This window comes from Polyodon spathula, chromosome 8 (genome assembly GCF_017654505.1).
Source record: "Polyodon spathula isolate WHYD16114869_AA chromosome 8, ASM1765450v1, whole genome shotgun sequence".
Classification (NCBI taxonomy): Eukaryota; Metazoa; Chordata; class Actinopteri; order Acipenseriformes; family Polyodontidae; genus Polyodon; species Polyodon spathula.
In genome coordinates this window covers 39,556,923-39,580,254 of record NC_054541.1, presented here as the reverse complement: position 1 = coordinate 39,580,254, position 23,332 = coordinate 39,556,923, and the positions used below count along the sequence as shown (strand labels likewise).

The 23,332-nt window shown below is 39.2% G+C and overlaps 1 protein-coding gene across 13 annotated transcripts in view; it reads right to left on the bottom strand.

Annotated features, from left to right (window-relative positions):
• Positions 1-23,332, bottom strand: part of LOC121319929 (SH3 and multiple ankyrin repeat domains protein 3-like) — a 293,718-nt gene that overhangs the window by 90,039 nt on the left and 180,347 nt on the right. For all 13 annotated transcript variants that reach the window (XR_005950771.1, XR_005950770.1, XR_005950769.1 and 10 more), the window contains exon 14: positions 17,150-17,263. Coding sequence is in view for 10 of the 13 variants with exons in the window: in XM_041257910.1 (XP_041113844.1) it covers positions 17,150-17,263 (114 nt within the window). In the remaining 3 variants the exon portion in view is untranslated. The remainder of the gene's footprint in view (positions 1-17,149; positions 17,264-23,332) is intronic.

Here is a 23,332-nt window from a genome sequence, read left to right as displayed (position 1 = left end):
TTCACCACACACCAGAGACCACTGTGGCTGATAGGGCACATGCAGGTCTGCAGTGGAGCCATTCAGATCTGTGTTGTCCTTTGGCACCATAGGTCTGGTGGCTTCGCTGTGGATCCACAGTGCTAAGAATTACAGATTGGCAGGAACATGTTTTGGAGGGCACGTGTTTCAGCCTCTGTTTCCAAAGTCACTGGGGGGGTTGCAGCGGTGAACCAGGATAAAAATAATAACTGGGAATTCCAAATTGGGGAGAAAACCAAGGGGTAAAAAAACCATTGACTAAATTTTAGAAAAAAAATAATAAACTGCATTTGCTAATGCAGTTTCACATTATACATGTTGTCACTTCATGCAACTGCCAGTTTAACCACGTTAAATAAAAGAAAACAAGAAAGCAAGGGATTAATATAATTACCATATAGTTAAACTGAACAAGATTATTTTGCAATTCAGCACAAATTAATCAGGGAAAGTGGAAAATATGGGCCATGGCTATTTGTTTTTACCATCAACCAGATCAATTGTTCTGTGGTTGGTACACAGAGCACTCTGCAAAAAGCCAACAATCATTGAAAAGGTTGAAGCACATCACAATTAAATAATCATACAACCTCATCACTTTGATCAGGAGCAAATTACAAGGGTGTGTGTTTATGAAGCGTGCCTCTAATTTTAACAGGGCAGGTTCTCTGAATCAGTGTTTGGCATGCTTCTACTGGAAAGTAAATTGGTTCTGTCTACCCTGCCCCGCTTATTAGCACACATAAGCTGGCCCCCACCCCCTTCAATAACTCTTGCAGATTCACAGCAAACAGTATCAGCAAGCTTTTAATGAACAGCCTTTATGGTACGTTTTATATCCATTTGCACAGTTTATGGTGCTGTGAAGTTTAAATGAAGGGTTTTGTTCATTTCGTTCATTTAGTTCAGTTTTTGGTGCAGTTTTTCCTGGAACAAAGCAAAATATATACAATTAAAGCATTGTGTATACAATTATAATCTTGAATTCACGGCACTAAAATTCATTAATTTCTTGATCTCGTTAACATGCATTATGATTAACGAATTCCTCTTATCTAGTCATTGAGACATGAAGTGACGTACGTTACCTGCGACAATTTTGCTTTTTAACGAGAAATTTGTTAATTAACGGCCTCATCGACTCAATTTCAAAGCATTAACAGATGGTAAGCTGTAGTTACTATACCGCAAGTTCAATACACTGGTTTTTGAAACTCCAACCCCCTCAATTCTCCTGAACATGACTTTTGGGCAGCTCTGAACATGAACTTTTGTCTGAGCTGGTGAACTTGGACTGGATTCATATGGCTCCCTCAAACAGATCCTGTCCATGCCTCTGTTGTTGACAAATGTGTAACATTTGTCTATATGGTTCTCTACCAAGATACATTACTTTCACTTTGCAAAATCAAATTCCAAAGTTGCTTACCTATGGGCGACTGGATGGTTTCCCAAAAAACTCCCAGGTCTAAAAATGAACATATTTACTGAAGCAAGTCCAGTTGTTTCAAAATTTTGTTTTAAATGCTTAGAGATCCAGTTTCATAGTGTATCCTTCATAATACTCTACAGACATTCTTTTTCAAGTATAAATAATTTTACATCTCTTGTTTTCCCATTTCGGAAAGCAAATCTTTTATGCATTTTCGATTTAGATCCCAGAAATAAAAACTACAAAAATAAAACATATCTAAAACTAATAGGCAATTGAGTTAATTCACCAGATAACACCATTGAGTGGAATCCCAGAGAACACCTAAATAACACCTATTGCCAACAAGAGAACTGTCAAGGTAGAATATGGAATATGTGCATCCACTGACTTATTGGGGTGCTCTGTGCTGCTACTTGACTGGAAATAAGGTTGCTAATTCTGGGACAGCAGCCAAAGATATAAACAAGCCACCAAGCTTCAGGATAGATCAGAGTTGCCTGAAACAGTTCATAATGCCTAAAAGTAATGAAGTGACCTGAGAAGACAGAAAACAGCACAGCAAGGTCCAGTGCATCTTACAGGTATTTGTATACTTGTATGGCAGCACCTTGCCATTCTGTAAAGACCTGTGACACAGTAGTCATTCATTTCCTGGTTGTAGTCTAAGATACAAATGCAAAAACTAATCAGGTACACAGTCATATCCCTTTCTAATCCAATACACACATGTTGTTTTAACCTTTGTTTTAACTAACTAACTGTTATTGGCTTTATACAATATAAACACCATGGTTTGGTTTATTTCCTGTGCACATCACTGTTCATCTCCTGAAGTATATATTCTATACCTGTTTAATTTAAAGTTTATGAAACTTAAACTCCCAGAGATATAAGCAATTAATTGTGCAGCAGCGGTGGACACAGAAACAACACTGACTCACAGAGGGACTGCTTAATTAGTCACATAACACAGATAGCCACAATACAGGTCTCCTCTTAGTCCTCTTGAGACCTATAACCAAACATTTTTTCTCATTATCACTTCTCCAAATGATCTGACACTTTGGCTTGAGACTGCCAATTAAGGTAACAATTATTGTGACCTGCACAAGTGGATATGTGATCTTGCAATGTGTCTCAGACAACTCATTTACTTAGTCCAGAGCAGCTGTTAGACAGATATTCTGCAAATGCAAAGAGGACTAGGATTTTGGATATTTAGTGGACTATACTCCTGCAAGCCTCCTTTCCATTTTTGCTTTTAGCCAAATTGCCATAATGCTTGATCTTGTGGCAGATTTTTCTTATAAACTGGGTTACCAATGATACACCTGCCCTACACTTTTATTGTTTCAACTGGCGAGCGAGAGAGTGTAAGGCACTGCAAAATAATATGGCAGGGCCAGTGCTATGATGCACTATAAACAGGTATGCGATGGTTTGACTGTGGCGGTAAACTGTAAGATTGCACAGTGTAGGAGTTCAGGACAAATGCCATCCCGGAGGCATTAAGCCTGGGACTTGATCTTTACATTAGATTAGTGACAGGTGGTCACCCTAGATACACGCAGGTTGCCAGTCTGTACCACATCACACAATCTACCGTACATCAAACTGGGACTGGCAATCACAACATAAAGAGCATAGCAACTTAACAGTACTGTTACTACAATGAGAATTTGCATTTATTATTTAAGCATAAAAGATTTGGAACTGCTTGGTAATGTAATATCTGACAGTAGATGGCTTCAGACCCAGTATGTTATTATTATATCCACACTTCTCTTTTGAATTTTTTTCTGCTGACTTTAACAACCGTTTTGTCTAAAATCCCCTCAAAACATAAGAAAACTACTGTATGTTGAATTCATCAAGACAGTTCAATCAGGATCCAGCTCCTAGCAGCATTCTCATCATGGATTTGGGTCTCCCGTTGGGAGTCAGGGCTCTCATTACTACAGTGCACAGAGTTGAAAACCTTGCTGCACTGTGTCACATTTTCATTATCAGAGGTCATCGCTCTTCATTGCTCATGTTTACTTTAATATGCCTTTTACACAATACTGCTATTGCCTTTATTAAAATGAAAATGACTGGATTTATACATGCTTTATAAACCCGGACACCTAACCTCATCTTTGAACAGCACAAGGCTTGTAAATAAAAGCACAGAAAAGCCTTCCTGCTCAAGCAAATTAAAGTGATGAGGCACAGAATTATACAGTACAGAGCCTTTAGCTGGAACACCATGTAAACCCTACAGCTAAAATACTTAACCCTCAAGTGTTGCAGTCATATCACAGCACGTACTATATTAGACATATGAATACCTCTTCCAGTGATATAGTAACAAGCATAAAATAGATACAAATTAAAATGTAAACTGACCTACTTGAATTTGCACGTAGATTATGCCCAAATACAATAGCTTGCTTTGTTTCTTATTTCATTACACACATATACCACATGATGTTTATTTATTTTAATCCTCCTGCATATTCCCCTTTATTAGATATCTCTATATCTCTGTAATTCATAAGATGAAACAAAGTAAGACCATATGAGCTTGCTTAACAGTACCGTCTTAAAGTTTCCCTGCTACACTACAGTTTGTCCTTAGCTGACTTGCTTCCTGGGTGCCTTAAAGGGTACATCAGCATAGATAAAACATAAACTATCCCACCATGCTGTTCCAAATGTATTTGGTCATTGTATAATAATCCCTATGCGCCCAAACATCTGCATAATGCCACACTGCTATGTCCAAAATCAATGTTCTCAAGCATCTCTTCTGAGCCAAAAAACATGACTTCCGCATGTACCCTCACACGTACTCTGAAACGTACCGGCTCATGCACAGTGAAGCGTTGTATATTACCTGCGTGTGGAAACACAAGTCTGTGTGACAAACATGGTTCATCTAATTTTCCATAAGGCACTTGTAACTGCCTTCGTTTTGCGAGTTAAGCATCGTTCACACTGTACATGTTTCCTTCCCATGTTGTATTTTGATGTATTATTATGATTAATGTTGCATTCAATAAAAACAAAACAAAAAACGCCTATGCTTTGTAAGTGGTTGCGGGAAAAGGAAAGGAAAACAGAGTTGTTCTCATTTCCAACTAATGAAGGGACCTACCCACGATTATAGCAGCACTGTGTTATTTCAATATACATCCCCAAACTCTTAGATATAGCTACAGCTAAATCAAAGACTGTATGTTTATATCAATTACATATTGGTAGAAACACAAGATGAAAAAATGCAATATTTATTTTTTTTAGGTCGGATCATCCTCAAAGACCTCATTCCTAAAGGAAATACATCATTACCGAATCTCATTTGCTAGTTTATTTGATTTGTGTCCATTCTGCAAACATTCCGAGTCAGCTAGAGCTATACGATGTGTTGTTAAACTCACCGATGTAAAGCAGATTTACTAAACCGTTGCTCAATGAACTGTTGTTAAATTCACCGGTGCTTCACTACTGAAGCAGCGGATTCACTGGGGTTGAGAGTCGGTGAACTGCAGCAAAACCAAAATGGCCGCTCCACTGTGAAAGTTTGTTTTGTATGGAGATACTGTTACACTATGTAACGCAATTTTTGTTCCTGGGTAGTAAGTGTTATTTCCTAATTGCTTATGCCTCAAAAGTATAGAAAATGGCTATTATTCCCCACAAACTTTGCATTTGTGACCAGGACAGGTACATTTCAAAATATCACTATTTCCAATGAGAAAACGGGCGCTTTTGTGGCTTTTCGTTCACATAAAGTCAGAAAAAAACAACATATGAATCCAAATTAACATGTATTTATACTAAAGTAATACAAAAATGACTACAAAAGATTTAGAAGTGAGTAGTTTTTCGAGATTTACAATTAAATTTACAGTAAAATCGTAAATCTCGAAAAACTACTCACTTCTAAATCTTTTGTAGTCATTTGTGTATTACTTTAGTATAAATACATGTTAATTTTGATTCATATGTTGTTTTTTTCTGACTATGTGTGAACGAAAAGACACAAAAGCACCGATTTTCTCATTGGAAATAGTGATATTTTGAAATGTACCTGTCCTGGTCACAAAAGCAAAGTTTGTGGGGAATAATAGCCATTTTCTATACTTTTGAGGCATAAGCAATTAGGAAGTAACACTTACTACCCAGGAACAAAACAAACAAAAAAATTGTTACACGGTGTTATCAATGTAATTGTAGATTCAAAGAAGCCAAATCTTTTGAAAATGGGTATAGAGTTGTGTGTTTGTAATAAATCTATAATATCGCTAATAAACATATTGATAAACAATATAACATTTGCCAACTTATCCGGAGTAGCCGACTGAGCTGGTGACGTACAAAAATTCGAGCGAGAGAACAGATTTTTTTTTTTTTTATCGTGTATGTTATTTGTCCTTTTTTACTTCAAACAAATATGTTACAAAATTACAAAAAGTCGATGAACTGTATTTGAAAGTGTATCCATTAATAGTCATATTTATAAATATTTACAGATGCATGCTAGCTGCTTTCCACATTTTAACGTAACAACAAGCTAGCTCCTAATCAGTCAGTTAAAAATAACTAAACCTTCGTCCCAATAAGCTTTCAGCTCGCATAGGTCAACCACAGCCTTGCATGCCGCAGCAGCAACCTTTCTATTATTCTTATCAGCTAAATTCCTGACACCAAGTGAGGTCACTGACTCAACGATGCACAGCACCGATGAATTTAACAACGCACCCATATCTAAGTTTGGGGATGTATATTAAAATAGCACAGTGCTGCTGTAATTGTGGGTAGGTCCCTTCATTCATTGGAAATGAAAACTCTGTCTTCGGTTTCCTTTTGCCCGCAACCACTTACACAGCAAAGATGTTTTTTTTGTTTTTATTGAATGCAACATTCATTATAATACATCAAAATACAACATGCAAAGGAAACATGTACAGTGTGAACAATGTCTACTACACAAAGCGAAAGCAGGTACAAGTTCCTTCCTTGGAAAATTAGACGAACCATGTTTGTCAAACAGACTTGTGTTTCCACACAATATAGGTAATATAGCTTATACAACGCTTCACTGGGCATGCGCCGGTACGTTTCAGAGCTCATGTGAGGGTACATGTGGAAGTCATGTTTTTTTGGCTCAGAAGAGGTGCTTGAGAACATTGATTTTGGACATAGCAGTGCGGCATTGTGCAGTGTTTGGGCGCACAGGGATTATTATACAATGACCAAATACATTCGGAACAGCAAGGTGGGATAGCTTATGTTTTATTTTCCATGCAGTGCTGATGTACCCTTTAAGTCTTATTTATCCCAGCTAGCAGGGCATGCTGTTTCCTCAAACAGTACAAATATTCAGAATTGGAAAGGAGACTTAAGACAAAGAAATAGTGCCTAATCCCTCCTTGTGCCAGCTCCATATAAAGACCAGCTCACCAATAAGGATAACTGTTCAATTGGAGACAGGTTTCCATTGTACACTGTACCACCTAAATGGGAGATATTGAACTGTGCTCCTTTTATTGTCTCTTTTGTAAACATTTTAAATAAAAATATGACTTCATGGCAAACCAGAATGAAGCTATTTTCATTGCAGTAGTTTTATAGGGAGGGTTACAGTTGATTCCAGGCTTCTGTTATTTATTTATTTTTTTTGTCTCTATTAACTACACATGGATAACATAATTCCAAACTAAGTAGGTATCATTAGCATGCATACAGAAACTGGAATTATTCCACATGAGAATGTAATTCAGATTGACAGGAATTACAAACAAGGCTCCCCAGTGGGAAGTCATGTAGGACAACCAGAGGTCAGTGACTAGAACCAGAAAGCATCCTGGCTTACAGTAATGTCTGGCAAGGGGCATCATAAATGCTTCATTTGTAGTAATGGTAACTTTGTGGGCTTTCGGCCTCGGTCCATTTGCTTCTGCTATTACTTCTACTCATGCCAATAGTATTACCCACATACACAGACATCCACTGTCCTATAACCCTGTATCAAACATTCAGTGATTGCATGGCTATTCAGACCCTTTGATCTAAAGTGCTACTGATTTTTCAATAATGATTTTATGAATCTTCCGCTACTGTATAAGACATAAGCACTGGTAAACTTCAAAGTACATGCTCCCAAAGTTGAACAATTGGATGATGGCTTCATTGAAGGGAAGCAAAGACCTGCGATTTTAAATTGAAAGTAAATTAGAAGCCACACTATATTTATGAGAATTATGTTTAATTATGTGTTAACCAATCATCTCTTGTATTAGTTGCTCTTGTAACTATGCTGCTTTCCACTCAACCAGCACCCTTGCAATACTATTCAGCTTAAAGGAAGAGAGTGGAGTGAAAGAGGCCAGAATGAAACTACTAGTGTTAGTGAAGGATAAAAAAAAATTAAAAAAAACCCTGTTCACAAACTTGTCTATAAAATGTTGGACGGTCTACTGTTCCATTCATTTACCATAGCCTCAACAACATGGGATAATCCTTTTAACTTTATGCAAGATGTTGTTTAAAATTATTATTGAATAGTGCCAGTGCCTCAGACAACTAATACACAGTAATAATCAATAAAACTTTTTATTTATTTTTTTATTATTATTATTTTTTTTTTACAAAAGAAAAGAATTTAGAAAAAAAACAAGAAAACAAAAAAAAATGGTTGCAACTGTATGTTGGTTCATCTGCAATTATAAATGTTTTAAGAATGGATAATGCATAGATATAAAAAAGGCACTCAATATTCACTCAAAATACACTCATACACTCAAGGCAAATATAATAATAATAATAATAATAATAATAATAATAATAATAATAATAATAAATAATGCTATGATAAACACACAGCAGTTGTTTGAATTGTGATTGTGACAGTGAGTGGGTCTGGGCTAACATAAAAGTCTAAGCGCTTGTACAGCACATATCAACTTCATGTCAACTACAAAAAGGTTAAATGTATTTGTTAATCCATCAAAAAAAATCAACTCATCCAACTATCTCCCCCAGCAGCTATCCTGCCAGCCTAGAAATTGCTGCTCTGAAGGTCCTGGGAGAATCCCAGCAATCATTAAACAACTGCTTTCTGTGACAAGCTGCCATCACAGAGCTGTCATTACATGTTAGTTTATGTTACCTCCAGTGTTGGATGGGGCACTCGGAGGAGTGTTTAAAAATATGACGTGTGTTGCAGGACGTTAGAGAAGATCCGTCTGATGTTTTTTGGAACCTGTAGCGCCAGCCCCTCAACTGAAGACCCCTCTAACAAATGGCTTTTTTATTTTAGCCACATATTTCAATCTAACGGGGGTTTATAGAATTATTGTATACAGCTAAGTAGCAAAGTGTGACTGTTGGGACTGTATTTTGTGGGTGAAATGAAGGGCACTTTGAGTAAGGAGTCTGCATAGGGTAAAACTGGCAATAAATGTCCCCTCTCCAGTCTCTCGGAATGGATACTATTACAATAACCCTCTCTTTTATGGGATACAAAATCTTCTAAAACATGATGTAGATGCAAATCAAGGTCAGATAAGCAAAATTCAGCTTGCCATATCTTTCCAAAAAACACAAGAATAAGCAAATTTAAACATAGTTTGACTGTCATTATGAATGTAATGATTTTGAAATGTATTTTAATAACTATTGTTAGGATCATTAGACACCAGTGGGGTTTTGTTTCCAATCATAATTTTCTCCATCGGCAAATAAGTAATTGCCTTCTATATCCCACTTGCAACCATGTACAGATCAAACTAAATGAGTACAGTTATGAGAGCAACAGGGACTCTACAATAAGGACCAATATCCACATGCCTTGGGGTGTTGTTTGGCATGGTGTGAAGCCGTGCTATTAAACAGCCTAGGCCTGCGGATATTGGACTGATTTGAACACCCTGGAGTGTGGTATTTTAGGTAAATGCAAAGCCATCCTACTCACCCCTCCCAAAGTGATTTGGTTGTCAAGGGAAGCAGCTAAAGCTTTAAAATCGTACAGTCAAATAGAGGGCTTTAGGAGATAAACTTTAAGAAATACTTGTTCTTGTATTAAAATCTGAAGTGAAAGAGGGGCCTCCGGCAGCACAGTCCTGGTATTAGTAGATGGAGCCAGTCCAAGGACAGGAAATTTTGACCTTCTGGTCCGGATGCAAGTGTAGCGAACTGCCAACCTATAGTTTACTACCCTACTGTCACAGCAATCTGTCCTTTTTTCACAGGTTGAATATTAATGCTGATACTAATGCTATAAAAAGCTATGCAGTATATATTACTATTAACATGCACGGGTATGCAAGGAATGACAGCCACAGTAAAGTTATAATATTTGGAAGGTATGAAAGACTACAAGTGTGGTTACACAGACAATGCAAATGATATGGGTAACATGATCTCCTTCCAGTCTTCTTGTTGCATGGACCATTCCTTTCACCATGGCCATCACGTCTTTTTGGCCCTAAATAATTAACACCCCTTCCTTGATCTGATGTTTACACGAAAGCAAGCAAGCTATTTATACCTGTCATGCCCATCACATCCACTTATTTTATTTTACCTGTCTGTCACAGAGACGGCCGAAGTGGGCGGCGTCAGAACCAGGAAAAGTAATGAAATACACAAAACACAGGACGGATGAAATGAAATGATGAAGACTCCTGTTGGCGCCGGTTTAATACAAAATAAAAGGTTTAACAAACACGAAAAACACAGGACACGGCACTCTACGCCAAAATAAATAGACAAACAAAAACAGACTAAACTTAACAAAACGGTGCACGGACAGACACTGACAAACACGGTGAGCGGATACTTTCTCCTCTTATTATACTACTACTGCTTATTTCCTCCGTCTCCAATCCCGTTCTCCGCTCACCGAACACCCAACCCCAGTATGTGACAACGTGCATCTATATATACTATTGTGCTGGGATTCAATTACCAATTAATTATTCACTTGAATCCCAGCACGTGAATTAATAAAGTGCAATTCCCCGTGCTCACATATTATTACATTTTACTTGCACGTGAAGTGCTGTGCAATCCTCGTGCCTAAATACACATATACATTTTTAAACACTCGTGTTACACAGACCCGTTTATATCCCGTGTACCAATGTCTATACACCAACATTTAAACACACCACACGCAACACATAACAGATAATATACACAGGGGCGGGCACTTTGTTACATATACCCCCTCCTGTGCAAAGCACACATGGCCTCAATGGCCACCTCCCCCCTTAAAAGCCCAAAAGTCCCGCCCAAAGTCCTTGGCCAGGACCAGAGGCTTCCAGGGGCCCACAGGTCGTAATGCTGTCAGCAGGGTAGCATTCTCCTGCCAGGGTAGTCCTAGCAGCGGAAAGGCTGCTTGGGGTGTGGTCTCCTGACCTTCCCCCTCCTTCGGCGCCGGCAGCTCCCCTTGGTGGGGCTTCAACCACCGTTCTTCCTGCAGGGAAGAAACTGCAGAGGGAGCAGGTCTCCGGACCTCCCCCACGATCTCCGGCGGAGAAACTGCTGCTGGGGTTGGCGGTCTCCAGACCTCCTCCCCCTCCTCCGGCAGCGAAACTGCTGCTGGGGTTGGCGGTCTCCAGACCTCCTCCCCCTCCTCCGGCAGCGAAACTGCTGCTGGGGTTGGCGGTCTCCAGACCTCCTCCCCCTCCTCCGGCAGCGAAACTGCTGCTGGGGTTGGCGGTCTCCAGACCTCCTCCCCCTCCTCCGGCAGCGAAACTGCTGCTGGGGTTGGCGGTCTCCAGACCTCCTCCCCCTCCGGCGGCAGCGAAACTGCTGCTGGGGTTGGCGGTCTCCAGACCTCCTCCCCCTCCTCCGGCAGCGAAACTGCTGCTGGGGTTGGCGGTCTCCAGACCTCCTCCGGCAGCGAAACTGCTGCTGGGGTTGGCGGTCTCCAGACCTCCTCCCCCTCCTCCGGCAGCGAAACTGCTGCTGGGGTTGGCGGTCTCCAGACCTCCTCCCCCTCCTCCGGCAGCGAAACTGCTGCTGGGGTTGGCGGTCTCCAGACCTCCTCCCCCTCCTCCGGCAGCGAAACTGCTGCTGGGGTTGGCGGTCTCCAGACCTCCTCCCCCTTCTTCGTGGCCGGCAGCTCCCCTTCGTGGGGTTCCGGCCACAGTACTTCCGGCTGTGATGCAGAGCGGCGGGCAACCCCAGGCGATGCAGAGCGGCGGGCAACCCCAGGCGATGCAGAGCGGCGGGCAACCCCAGGCGATGCAGAGCGGCGGGCAACCCCAGGCGATGCAGAGCGGCGGGCAACCCCAGGCGATGCAGAGCGGCGGGCAACCCCAGGCGATGCAGAGCGGCGGGCAACCCCCGATGCGATGCGAAGAGGGCATCCTTGGGCGAAGCGAGGCTGGCATCCTTGGGCGAAGCGAGGCTGGCATCCTTGGGCGAAGCGAGGCTGGCATCCTTGGGCGAAGCGAGGCTGGCAGTCAGGACAAGCTGGGGTGCGGGTGTTGGCCCTCTTTTCGGCCACTGCAGCCGGGAGGTTCTTCCCCGTGCTTCCCTCAGCAGCCTATGCAAGGGCTGCTGAGGACCGCCAGCATCTAGTCCTGGCCCTTGTGGTGCAGGGAGAGGCAGCTCCTGCTCCTCTCCCCCTGATGGAGGTGGAGGCAGAGGAAGCTCCAGCTCCTCTCCTCGTGATGGTGGGGGAAGTGATACCAGCAGGCATTCACCCTCTGCTGGTGGGGGAAGTGATACCAGCAGGCATTCACCCTCTGCTGGTGGGGGAAGTGATACCAGCAGGCATTCACCCTCTGCTGGTGGGGGAAGTGATACCAGCAGGCATTCACCCTCTGCTGGTGGGGGAAGTGATACCAGCAGGCATTCACCCTCTGCTGGTGGACAGGGACCCAGCAGGCATTCACCCTCTGCTGGTGGACAGGGACCCAGCAGGCATTCACCCTCTGCTGGTGGCGGAGGCAGAGGCAGCTCCTGCTGCTCTGCTCCTGCCGGTGGAGGTGGCGGAGGCAGAGGCAGCTCCTGCTGCTCTCCCCCTGCCGGTGGAGGTGGCGGAGGCAGAGGCAGCTCCTGCTGCTCTCCCCCTGCCGGTGGAGGTGGCGGAGGCAGAGGCAGCTCCTGCTGCTCTGCCCCTGCCGGTGGAGGTGGCGGAGGCAGAGGCAGCTCCTGCTGCTCTCCCCCTGCCGGTGGAGGTGGCGGAGGCAGAGGCAGCTCCTGCTGCTCTGCGCCTGCCGGTGGAGGTGGCGGAGGCAGAGGCAGCTCCTGCTGCTCTGCGCCTGCCGGTGGAGGTGGCGGAGGCAGAGGCAGCTCCTGCTGCTCTGCTCCTGCCCATGGAGGTAGGAGCGGCGTGTAGTCTCCTGGTGGTGGAGGTGGGAGCGGTGTGTAGTCTCCCCTTGATACAGGGGACTGGTGCGGCTCTCCCTCACTTGCAGGGGACTGGTGCGGCTCTTCCTCCCTTGCAGGAGACTGGTGCGGCTGTGGAGACAGCGGTGGGACCTCTGCCTTCCTCTTCCCCTTTCCCCTTCTCTGCCACCTCCTCACCTTCCTCTCCTGCGGCAGTTCCTCCTCTCCCTCCTGGTAGGGGCAGCGGAAGGGACAATTGGCAAAGAGATGGTCCTGGTTGCAGAGGAGGCACCCCGGCAAGGACTGGTTACATCGCCGGGGATGTCTGGCCCTTAGGCGGCACTCCTCCTCCCTGTCCCTCACCTCTTTATCCTCTTTCCTGCTTCTCCCCATTTCTTTCTTTTTTTTTTTTTTTTTGTAATCCAAAGACGCCCCTTTTTTTTTTTTTTTTTCTCCCCACAAAAAAAACCTCTCCTGGTCTGACGCTTGGAGGCGCTGTTAAATCCCACGCAGGACACCACGTGTCACAGAGACGGCCGAAGTGGGCGGCGTCAGAGCCAGGAAAAGTAATGAAATACACAAAACACAGGACGGATGAAATGAAATGATGAAGACGCCTGTTGGCGCCGGTTTAATACAAAATAAAAGGTTTAACAAACACGAAAAACACAGGACACGGCACTCTACGCCAAAATAAATAGACAAACAAAAACAGACTAAACTTAACAAAACGGTGCACGGACAGACACTGACAAACACGGTGAGCGGATACTTTCTCCTCTTATTATTACTACTGCTTATTTCCTCCGTCTCCAATCCCGTTCTCCGCTCACCGAACACCCAACCCCAGTATGTGCCAACGTGCATCTATATATACTATTGTGCTGGGATTCAATTACCAATTAATTATTCACTTGAATCCCAGCACGTGAATTAATAAAGTGCAATTCCCCGTGCTCACATATTACTACATTTTACTTGCACGTGAAGTGCTGTGCAATCCTCGTGCCTAAATACACATATACATTTTTAAACACTCGTGTTACACAGACCCGTTTATATCCCGTGTACCAATGTCTATACACCAACATTTAAACACACCACACGCAACACATAACAGATAATATACACAGGGGCGGGCACTTTGTTACACTGTCCTATGGTCTTTCTTATCTTTAATGCAATAGTTAAGGAAGGAGTCCCCCGCAGTTTCTATTGACAGATACAAGGCCGAATCTGCTATTCAACACTGGGACTCTTCTCTCAAGCAGACTAACATTTAAGCAATAGTGCCAACTTTTGTAATGGTTTTCATGTCTCTTGATACATATGGTTCATATCTTCATCTTACTGTCAATCCAAAGCAGGCAGTTATCTATTTTGAGTCTTTTTGAACATTAAAATGTTTACAGTTAGTAATAGAACACAGAGAGATTTTGAAGATACCCAACATAAAGAACTGATCCATCTGCTTTTACTCGACCACTTATTTATAATTACTGCTACCGTAAATGGTTGATGTAATCAAAGTTGATTTCCCAGTGCTGTACAATGGTCTTAAAAATGCTGTGGTTTATCCTGATGGGACATATTGCAGGTTGGTCAAATCAACTCCTATGACCACAGCCATTCTTCTGAGCACACAAGTAGACATTTAATGCACTGTATTCCTGAACGACTGTACTGTGTTTGAAATACGTAGATGACATTTTCTCAAGGACACCTCCACTGTCGGCAAAAAATAAATAAATACAATTTGTGAGGAATAGACAGAGTCACAACATAGGTATCGAACCATTATTCTTAGAACTGAAACAAACATTTTAAAAAACAAGCCGCTTGAAAAATATATCAGAAATTAGACCTGTTAAATTAGTCGATTACTTGGAGTTGGCTTGTGGAATTCATCAGTTGGCCATGACAACTATATGCAAATCAGCAGAAAAAAAACAAACCATGGGAAAAACGTGACAAAGTAGGAATTTCTCAAGCGATGTGCAAAGGCTAATGTACAATAATCTTTTAATAACAGCCAGTTAAACATATATTTAGATAGTGTAAAGGGAATTGTAACCTTAAACATTTGCGGTCCTGTGTAGGACAAGGTCTGACATTACGACTTTCCCTTTCCAGTCTAATGTCAAACCTTATCCGACATCATCAAAAAGACATATAGCACAAGTCACTAGTCTTTTTCCCTTCAGAAAAAGCCGAGAAAACCATTCAATGGCCGATTGAGACCGATAGGAGCCGAATGAAGCTGAAAAAAGGCTCATCTCATAGCCCCATGCGCCATAGAGATAACACGCACATAAACAAAGGAGATAGCTTATTCTGCATCCAGTGCTCAGAGAATATCACATACATTTGCAGAGCTTTTTGAGATGTTATAGTAATAAAATAATGACTCGAATTGCATTATTAAGGAGTTTGGTGATAAAACAAGTGATCAGAGGATTTATCAGTATGCGCATCTATAAAGAGGTATGTGAAAAGTACAGCGAACAAGGGGTGGGGCTTGGTTGGAGATGCAGTATTGGTGTCGTATTGCCATGCAATGCGTTTTAAACCTATTTTACTCTGAAAAATATATATTTTAAAACAGCGAGTATATAATAAACAGTGTGATTGAAATGATACATGTATTACAGCTAACAAGAGAATGCAAAACAACCTAATATTCTGATTTGTTCTTCTTGACAAGCTAAAACTTTGCAATGGTTTTATACTCTCTTTAGTGAATAGCATTACAATAATGCAAACAAAAAGCCAGCACATTGTTCAAAGAGGCTCATGGATATACCTAAATGGAATGCCTGTGATACAACACTCCATGCAGCACAGTCTTTTCTACAGCTTGTCTCTTTAACTTCAGACAAAAGACTTCATCACAAAACAATTCCTATTTCAGAAGGTAAAGTGAGGGGGCCATCCATCACTCTGACTTGCAACACAGTAATTTATATTAGAAAGGTTTATTAATCACACACAAAAAAAGTTGATGCTATTGCTTGGGGCCAGCCATTTGTTTTCCATTTTAGATTTTCTTTTGTTGAATATAGATTTTTTATTAAATACATTTTCAGCGAAACCACTGCCACAGTCTATATTGTAATTAAACACAGGTCCACAGGAAAATAATCATTCATCTCAGTGAAATTCTTTTAACCCCCCTTTCTAAATTTAGCATGCCCCAGCCATTTCAACTTGTACAACCCTAACTTGCTCGTTCGGCGCACTGCTGAAAGAAATTGACGTAGAGACGTTTGCTGTAGATTTCTTTCCTTGCTAGGCAAAGCCCAACTTCACTGGCAAGGGATATATCAGGGTCCAACATTCAGCCACACAAGAGAAAAGTTGTCCCCCCCCCCACCCCCCCAGCAAGGAACACAAACCCAGCTGTTGTCATTTATATTTACAGAAGGGCCACATGCTCATATATTTACATCATATCCATTGTGCTGCATTGGAATGCAGATGATTGAACTATTTGACTGCTACAACCCAGGTTTTAATACCTGGCAAGAAACATGTGAAGCATAGCTTACAATTGGACCAGAGAGCCAAATCTTAGGAGAGGGGGCGTGACTCTTCATTTCTGTCCCAAACTGTGAAGCATTTCATCTGTCTCAGTGACAATCTCACAATGCATTTAAATAGGAAATTTAGTTGGCCGGCTCTGGGCTTATGTAATCCTTACTCATTGTCAGTATTTGAGCCGGGAGTTGGCTGGAAGAACTAAAAGGGGAAATTCATCATACTTGCTTATCTGCCCGTGTCACTTTGCCAACTGTAAAACTGGGACACTGTAAAACTTCAAAGGCAATTTCTTTAACTGTTGGCTTGAGATACATAGTCGTAGCTAGCTTGTGTGAATAACACATATCCTTAAATATATATTGAAAAAATAAAGAAGCAGCAGTCTTTTCATTTTATAGAAGGGTTGTGTAAAAAGACCAACTTTGATATGTACTTACCACCTGAACGGCACAGTGATGTGACAATATTAAACTGCACAGGAACATTTAACTTTTATACAACAGGGAAAAGCCATTAGAAACCCAATTTATTTTAGATAATTTCCATTTCTTTTCCCCATATCCCTCAATTCTTTCTCAAAAAAACACATTGAGCAGTAGTTCTCTTTCTAATATGATTGATTCAATGGCTTATTACCCTTTGGTTGACACAATTTCACATGAATTCTTGTCTCCAAATATTTAGATTGTGTCTCCTCATTTTTTTCAGAATTGTAGAGTATAAAAGAGGAAATACATTTAGTGAAAATAAAATAGGTAAACCGTGTGATATGTTTAACCAAGCAGAAATTGCCAATTTAGAGAAAGGGAACCTTTTCTTTACCTTGTCGTGGGTCATACTGTCTCATCTGAACCTCCTCCACACATTCTGCAGGGAACCAGCCTGTTCTGCCCTTGACCGTTCCTTCCCAGAATCCACCTTCACCGATACTCAGCACTGTTGGAGAGAGAAATTGAACATCATTGACAAGTTGCTTTGAAATAATCTCTTGCGTCACTCACCAGGAATCTGTAAATCAGTTTCAGCTAGGTCTAGATATGTTTTTTCTTTTTAAAGATGTGTTCCAATTATTTCAGCAGATTTCTGTAACTACTACTGCTGAACATCTTGGAGCAAAGATTTCAAAACATGTTCTGGTTAACATTTGTGAAGATTACATTATTCTCCAAATCACCCAGAAATTGTTTTAAAAAAAGCTTTATTAACCCAAACATATTGTGTAATAGGCCTTGTACCTCTTAGTAGATTTGCTTGGTTGAAAATTTCACAGGGTAAATACTGTTCAACATTGTACTGGATGACATGTACAAGGTGCACTTCAGGGAAGCTGGTTCCAATAGAAGCTTTGAAAAACCTTCCAGCAAAGTTACTGATAATATAAATGAACACACACATTCATATATTTGTGTTAGATTGGAAGACATTCTTTCCATCTCTCTTCCCTTCCATTGTTATTTTTTTAAAGGGTTCTGGTGACATCATAAACCTACACAGCAAACCATGAGATGCAATTATAACCTACAGTAATGCACTTTTATAATATATGGATTCCATGACAAATTAATATTTAAAATGAATAGTTTTTATATTTTAAAACACAGTAAAATATCACAAATGAATCACTGTCATTTCCGTGGTGGGGTGTGGTAAAAGATTTATACTGCGACACCCTTGACAATGCGGGCCAAACATGCTTTGCATGGATTTTCCTGGAGGCAGCAGTTCATTCTCCTCTCCGGTAGGTGGTGCTGTTGAAATTAAATAGCAGCCCACACTCCCAAGGATACCTCTCACAATTCCTGACTCATGTTCAGTCACGTCTTGTTTGTTTTTATACAGAATACAAAGTTGGCTAAATGAACATTGAGGACCCCAGTGCCATGCCGGTCTATAGTCTTTGTTGTGTTTTTGTTGTCGTGGTCTTCGATGAATAATTATCTGGATGCTAGTATTGGGAATTCCAAAACAGGATGACATTTGCAGTGTTTGTAATAAAAAAATTAAAAAAAAGACAACCAGAAGTTTAAAAGACGTAATATTAGTGAAAGATAACATTTTATATTACTGGTAAAATATATGGATAAGTACTATAATAGCACCTCAGCCCGTAACAAAAACTTGGAATTCTCTGCATGGATTACAATTAGCATCCAAAACATATACACATACGCTGTGCAAAACTCATTAAAAGCTCACTCAATGCATACATTTACACCCTCCAGCATTAAGATATAAAAAGCCATACTTATTTTCAAGTTATGAAAATGAACGTTCTTCTGAGCTGAAGCACATAAAGAAATCTTAGAAAATTCAGGGAGAATAATTTTTTTCATCAAAACCAAAAACAGATACCAAGGACATTATATACTTTTTTTCTATAACACAGAAAGGTACGAAATAGTGAAAAAAATAGAACATTGGAACATTTTTTTTTTTTTTTAACAGATCTGCTTCTACAGCTTGGCTGTTGTCATGGATACCACCAAGCACTCACATCATTATTGAACCAGGCACTTTAAATGAATGTGTCCGTGGGATATTAAGATATGTAACTGCAGACTTACTCTTGCTAAATGTAAAAAGGAAGACACGGTCACTGAAATAAATTTTTAAATAGGCTAATATAATAAAATTTTAATTATATATTAAAATTATATATATATATATATATATATATATATATATATATATATATATATATATATATATATATATATATAAGATATATATATTATATGTAGTATGTAGTATGTTAACATCCAACAAAAAATTTTACAATATACTGTAGCTATAATACTGTGTATGATTAACAATACAACAAAACAGTTTTACACATATTGGTGTTGCAAGCTAAAATAATTATAGTATTATTTCTTTATATTTTAGGTTACCATAGTAACATAAAGCTTTATTGCAAGAAATAAACCCTTGTGCAGCCATTTTTCTGCTCTCAGTGCAAGCACAGTACTGTAGAAAAATGCACTTGAACTAAAACGACACTCCAAAGCAACAAGGTTCACACCAATAACAGAATTCAAACTTTAAAAAGCAGGAACATGAAAATACAAAAAAAAAAAAAAAAAAAACACTTGCTGGCATAAACCTCACTTAAACATCTTTTTACAATTAGTTGGAGAAACAACTTATGGGGAAAAACACATGTTTGTCTACTTTAACAAATAAAAATACAATAAAATATGGGTAAAAAATATTATCACCACTATAATTTATGTCTCAAGCTGTTTTTGAGTGGTATTCTAGCAATAATCAACTAGAGACATATATTCTGAAATATATACTTTTCTATTTATATAATGAGGCTGTTTCACACCTTTAATTTTAAACAACTATTGATCTCGAAGCAATACCTATGAATTGCCAATGCAAGGTCTCTAGCTCATGTAGTCAATCAATCAATCAATCAATCCTTATTTGACATGCACCCTTAACAATAAATTGTCTAGTAAGTTTTAAAAACTGCAACAGTTGGTGCCTCCCTCACTGAAGCAGCCAATTCCATAATTTGGGGGTCCTAAAGCCAAATGCTGTACCACCTGTGTTGTTTTTAAACCTTAGGGACAGTAAGCACTTAAACATGAAGGAGCCAAACCATTTCATGCTTTGTAAGTAATAAGCATGACCTTAAAATCGATCCTAAACCTTACAGGAAGCCAATGTATAGCTGCCAATGTGCTCATGTCTTCTACTTCTTGTTAAAACCCTGGCAGCAGCGTTTTGCACAAGCTGCAGTCGGGATAACAAATATCTAGAAAAACAGGGCATTGCAATAATCCAGTCTGGATGTTATGAAAGCATGCATCAGTCTCTGCATCTTCCATGGAAAGACAGTGTCTTAGTTTAGTGATATTTCTTGAATGAAAAAAGACACTTTAGTTATTTTTCTAATATGAGGTTCAAATGAGAGATCGGGTCAAAAATGACACCAGTCAGTACTGGGTGTTCAGAATAAAACTCCTGGTAATGAAACTGTAAAATCACCCATACTTAATGATTCCCACAGCATGAAGCAGTTCATGATAATTCAAGCTGTGTGTTTTTACAAGCTTGTCCATGTGATCCAATTTACTTTGTGATAGACAGTCTTACAACATCTGTTCAAGTGTCAGCTCAGACACATCATGTATATGAACATATTGTGATTTCCAAGGCTGAGTATGAGAGGAAAGGAAAAAAGACAGTTGACAAATACTTACTAGTGCTTCTTTCTAAAAGAGTGCAGAAGCACAATCAATTAATGATCAGCATGATAGATTATGTCCCCATAATGTTTCTCTTTACAACTTGTTCTTTGTTGTAAAGAGAAGCAAGATTTTAATCTAAAATAGTAACCCAACTGAACTTTAAACTTTCTGGCAAGAGAGTCAGTGTGTGTTTTGAAGCTCAGGGGATCATCAAGCCAAAAACCCAGGCATTTAAAAGACTTATACAGTTTTCTGTTTCAGGTGTTTTAGATTTAGAAAATACCATCAATTTAGTTTTTTATCAGTTCAATCCAAGCTTTATGTTAATCAGGTTATGCTGGTGTTAAATGTTACCTGTAAAACTTACAATTACTGACAAAATTGTACACAAAATGTGTCCAAGAATGGAACCTGAGGGACACCTTTATTTGTATAAATTCTGATTTTCAGTCAAAAGTTTTGATTATGAAACTAACCAGCAACTTTATAATTTATACCCGTCTCCTACAGTTTTTGAATCAATAGTGTATAGTCAACTATCAAAGGCTTCCGAAAGGTCAAAGGTCATATATATATATATATATATATATATATATATATATATATATATATATATATATATATATATATATATATATATATTTTTTATTTTTTAATTATCTGGCCTTGTGGCACTTCTATGGTTGCAGTATCTATTCCATTATGTGGTTAACTATTATCTCCTGGGTAACCATGACAATGTAAATGCACTTAGTACTTCGTAAGAATAAAGGACTTCAATGCAACAAACATGATCGACTTGTCTCTATGGTTACCATAGTTTTTTAACCAGTATTATTAGCTTATTGTATTCTATATACAGTAGTGTACCAGAGTATTTCTGCTGAGGTGATTATTATATAATCTATCAATACTACACTGGGTATGCCTTATACACAAGGTCTAAAATTATAGTTCATTTTTTGAGGAACATTACTTTAACTCAGTGTTCATCTTGTAGTTGGTCAGAAGCCATTAAAAAAATCTGTAAGTCCAAAGACACTTTTAACCCTTGCAGGCAGGAAAGAATATGTCTGTGTGAAAATAAAAAAAAAATGTGCAATTTCCCAGGGATATGAATAAATTACAAAAGTCATTAAGCACTTGTAATTTGATTTGTTCTGGATAAAATGAAAAAAAAAAAAAAACACCCACCCTAACTGTCTGACAAATGTGTCATTTTATTCCCTTGACTGCCAATCTTTACTTTTGTAGATTTTTATGAACGACAATGTGTAATTAGCAGAATTATTACCACTAGCAAGTACATCTTTTATTGCAATCATTTTATCCATGTAGAGGGAACAAAGGAGTTGTTTTCTCTGGGTGATTTATTTTAATTTTAAAAGGTAAAAGTTATCTAAATTAGCTGTGCACAACGTTCCAGGAGCTCTGTGGTAAATTTGATTGGTACGGACCTAAACAATCAATTAGGATTTCCTTACGGGCTTAGTAGAAGGATAAAAGGGATTTTCAAGTCAATGCTTTTCAACCAAGCACATGGGATATCCCTTATGGAAAAAATATATTTTTAATATATGGTAGAAAAGTACTATCCTTATGTTTTTCATATATAGAAATTGGCCCCTTTTATATATATTTAAAAAATATGGGATACATTTTAAATATATTTTAGTCTATAATCCATATATTTATTTTATATATTGAAAATATATGGTACACCATATATTTTCATTAGTCTGTAATCCATATAAAATAAATATATGGATTACAGACAAATATATTTTAAATATATAAAAGGGCCAATTTCTATATATGAAAAGTATAAGAATCATACTTTTCTACCATATATTAAACATATATATTTCTTCCATAAAGGATAACCCACAACAGACTCAGGATGTGGTGATGTATGCATGCTATATAAAACAGCTTAAATAATAGTCATGATGACTGGGTTTTGTAATAGTTATAATATAATAATGATTTCAATGTATTAAATATTGGACATCTTCCATTTACATTTAGCTTAGAGGTACTGTATTTTAATGCCAATCTTTCTTACCACTACTTCCCCAGTTTGTATCCCTGGGGAACTTTGCTCCGACCTCAATGGAGTAGACTAGTCAGTCTTACAGCAGCGCCTTTAGCTTTTTGCCAACACAGTATCGATCAGCTGTGGTCTGTTAAAATGTCATTTTGCACTCAGACAGATTAAGATTTCCTTTTGAAGGGAAGTTGTAGTATTGTATGTCAAATGATAATGAAAACAAAGAAAAAAATTATTCTATGTCATAAATCCTTTTTTGAAAACTTAAGAACATAACATAAGAAAACATAAGTAACCAATTACTGTACCAGTTTGAAAATCATTAGAAAATAAACAGTTTTATATTTGTCAATTTATCTTGTTTTGAGTTGAAGGGAAGATTGCACATTACCTCATACTCAGTCTTTCTATTTTTACTTACAATGTATTTACCAGCTACACATTTCAATAGTCAATAGTCAATACTCAGATATTTTGAACATTCAAATCCTATGTAGCAGGATCGCCCACAAAAGATGAAGTCAATTTTAATTTTACAGACAGCAGTAAGAACTGGAAAATGAGTATAGGTCAGGAACAGTATTATCAAGAGACCAGAACAAAAGTAAGAACTTTGCAGACAGTAAAGAATCACACTCTGCTCTGATTTGTTGGCTGCTCTACATGATTAGTACTCTTTAGACCTATTTATTTCGATAACACTAGACTGAGTGCTACTCTGAGTTCAGTGCCCTGATTATTATCACTGCAAAA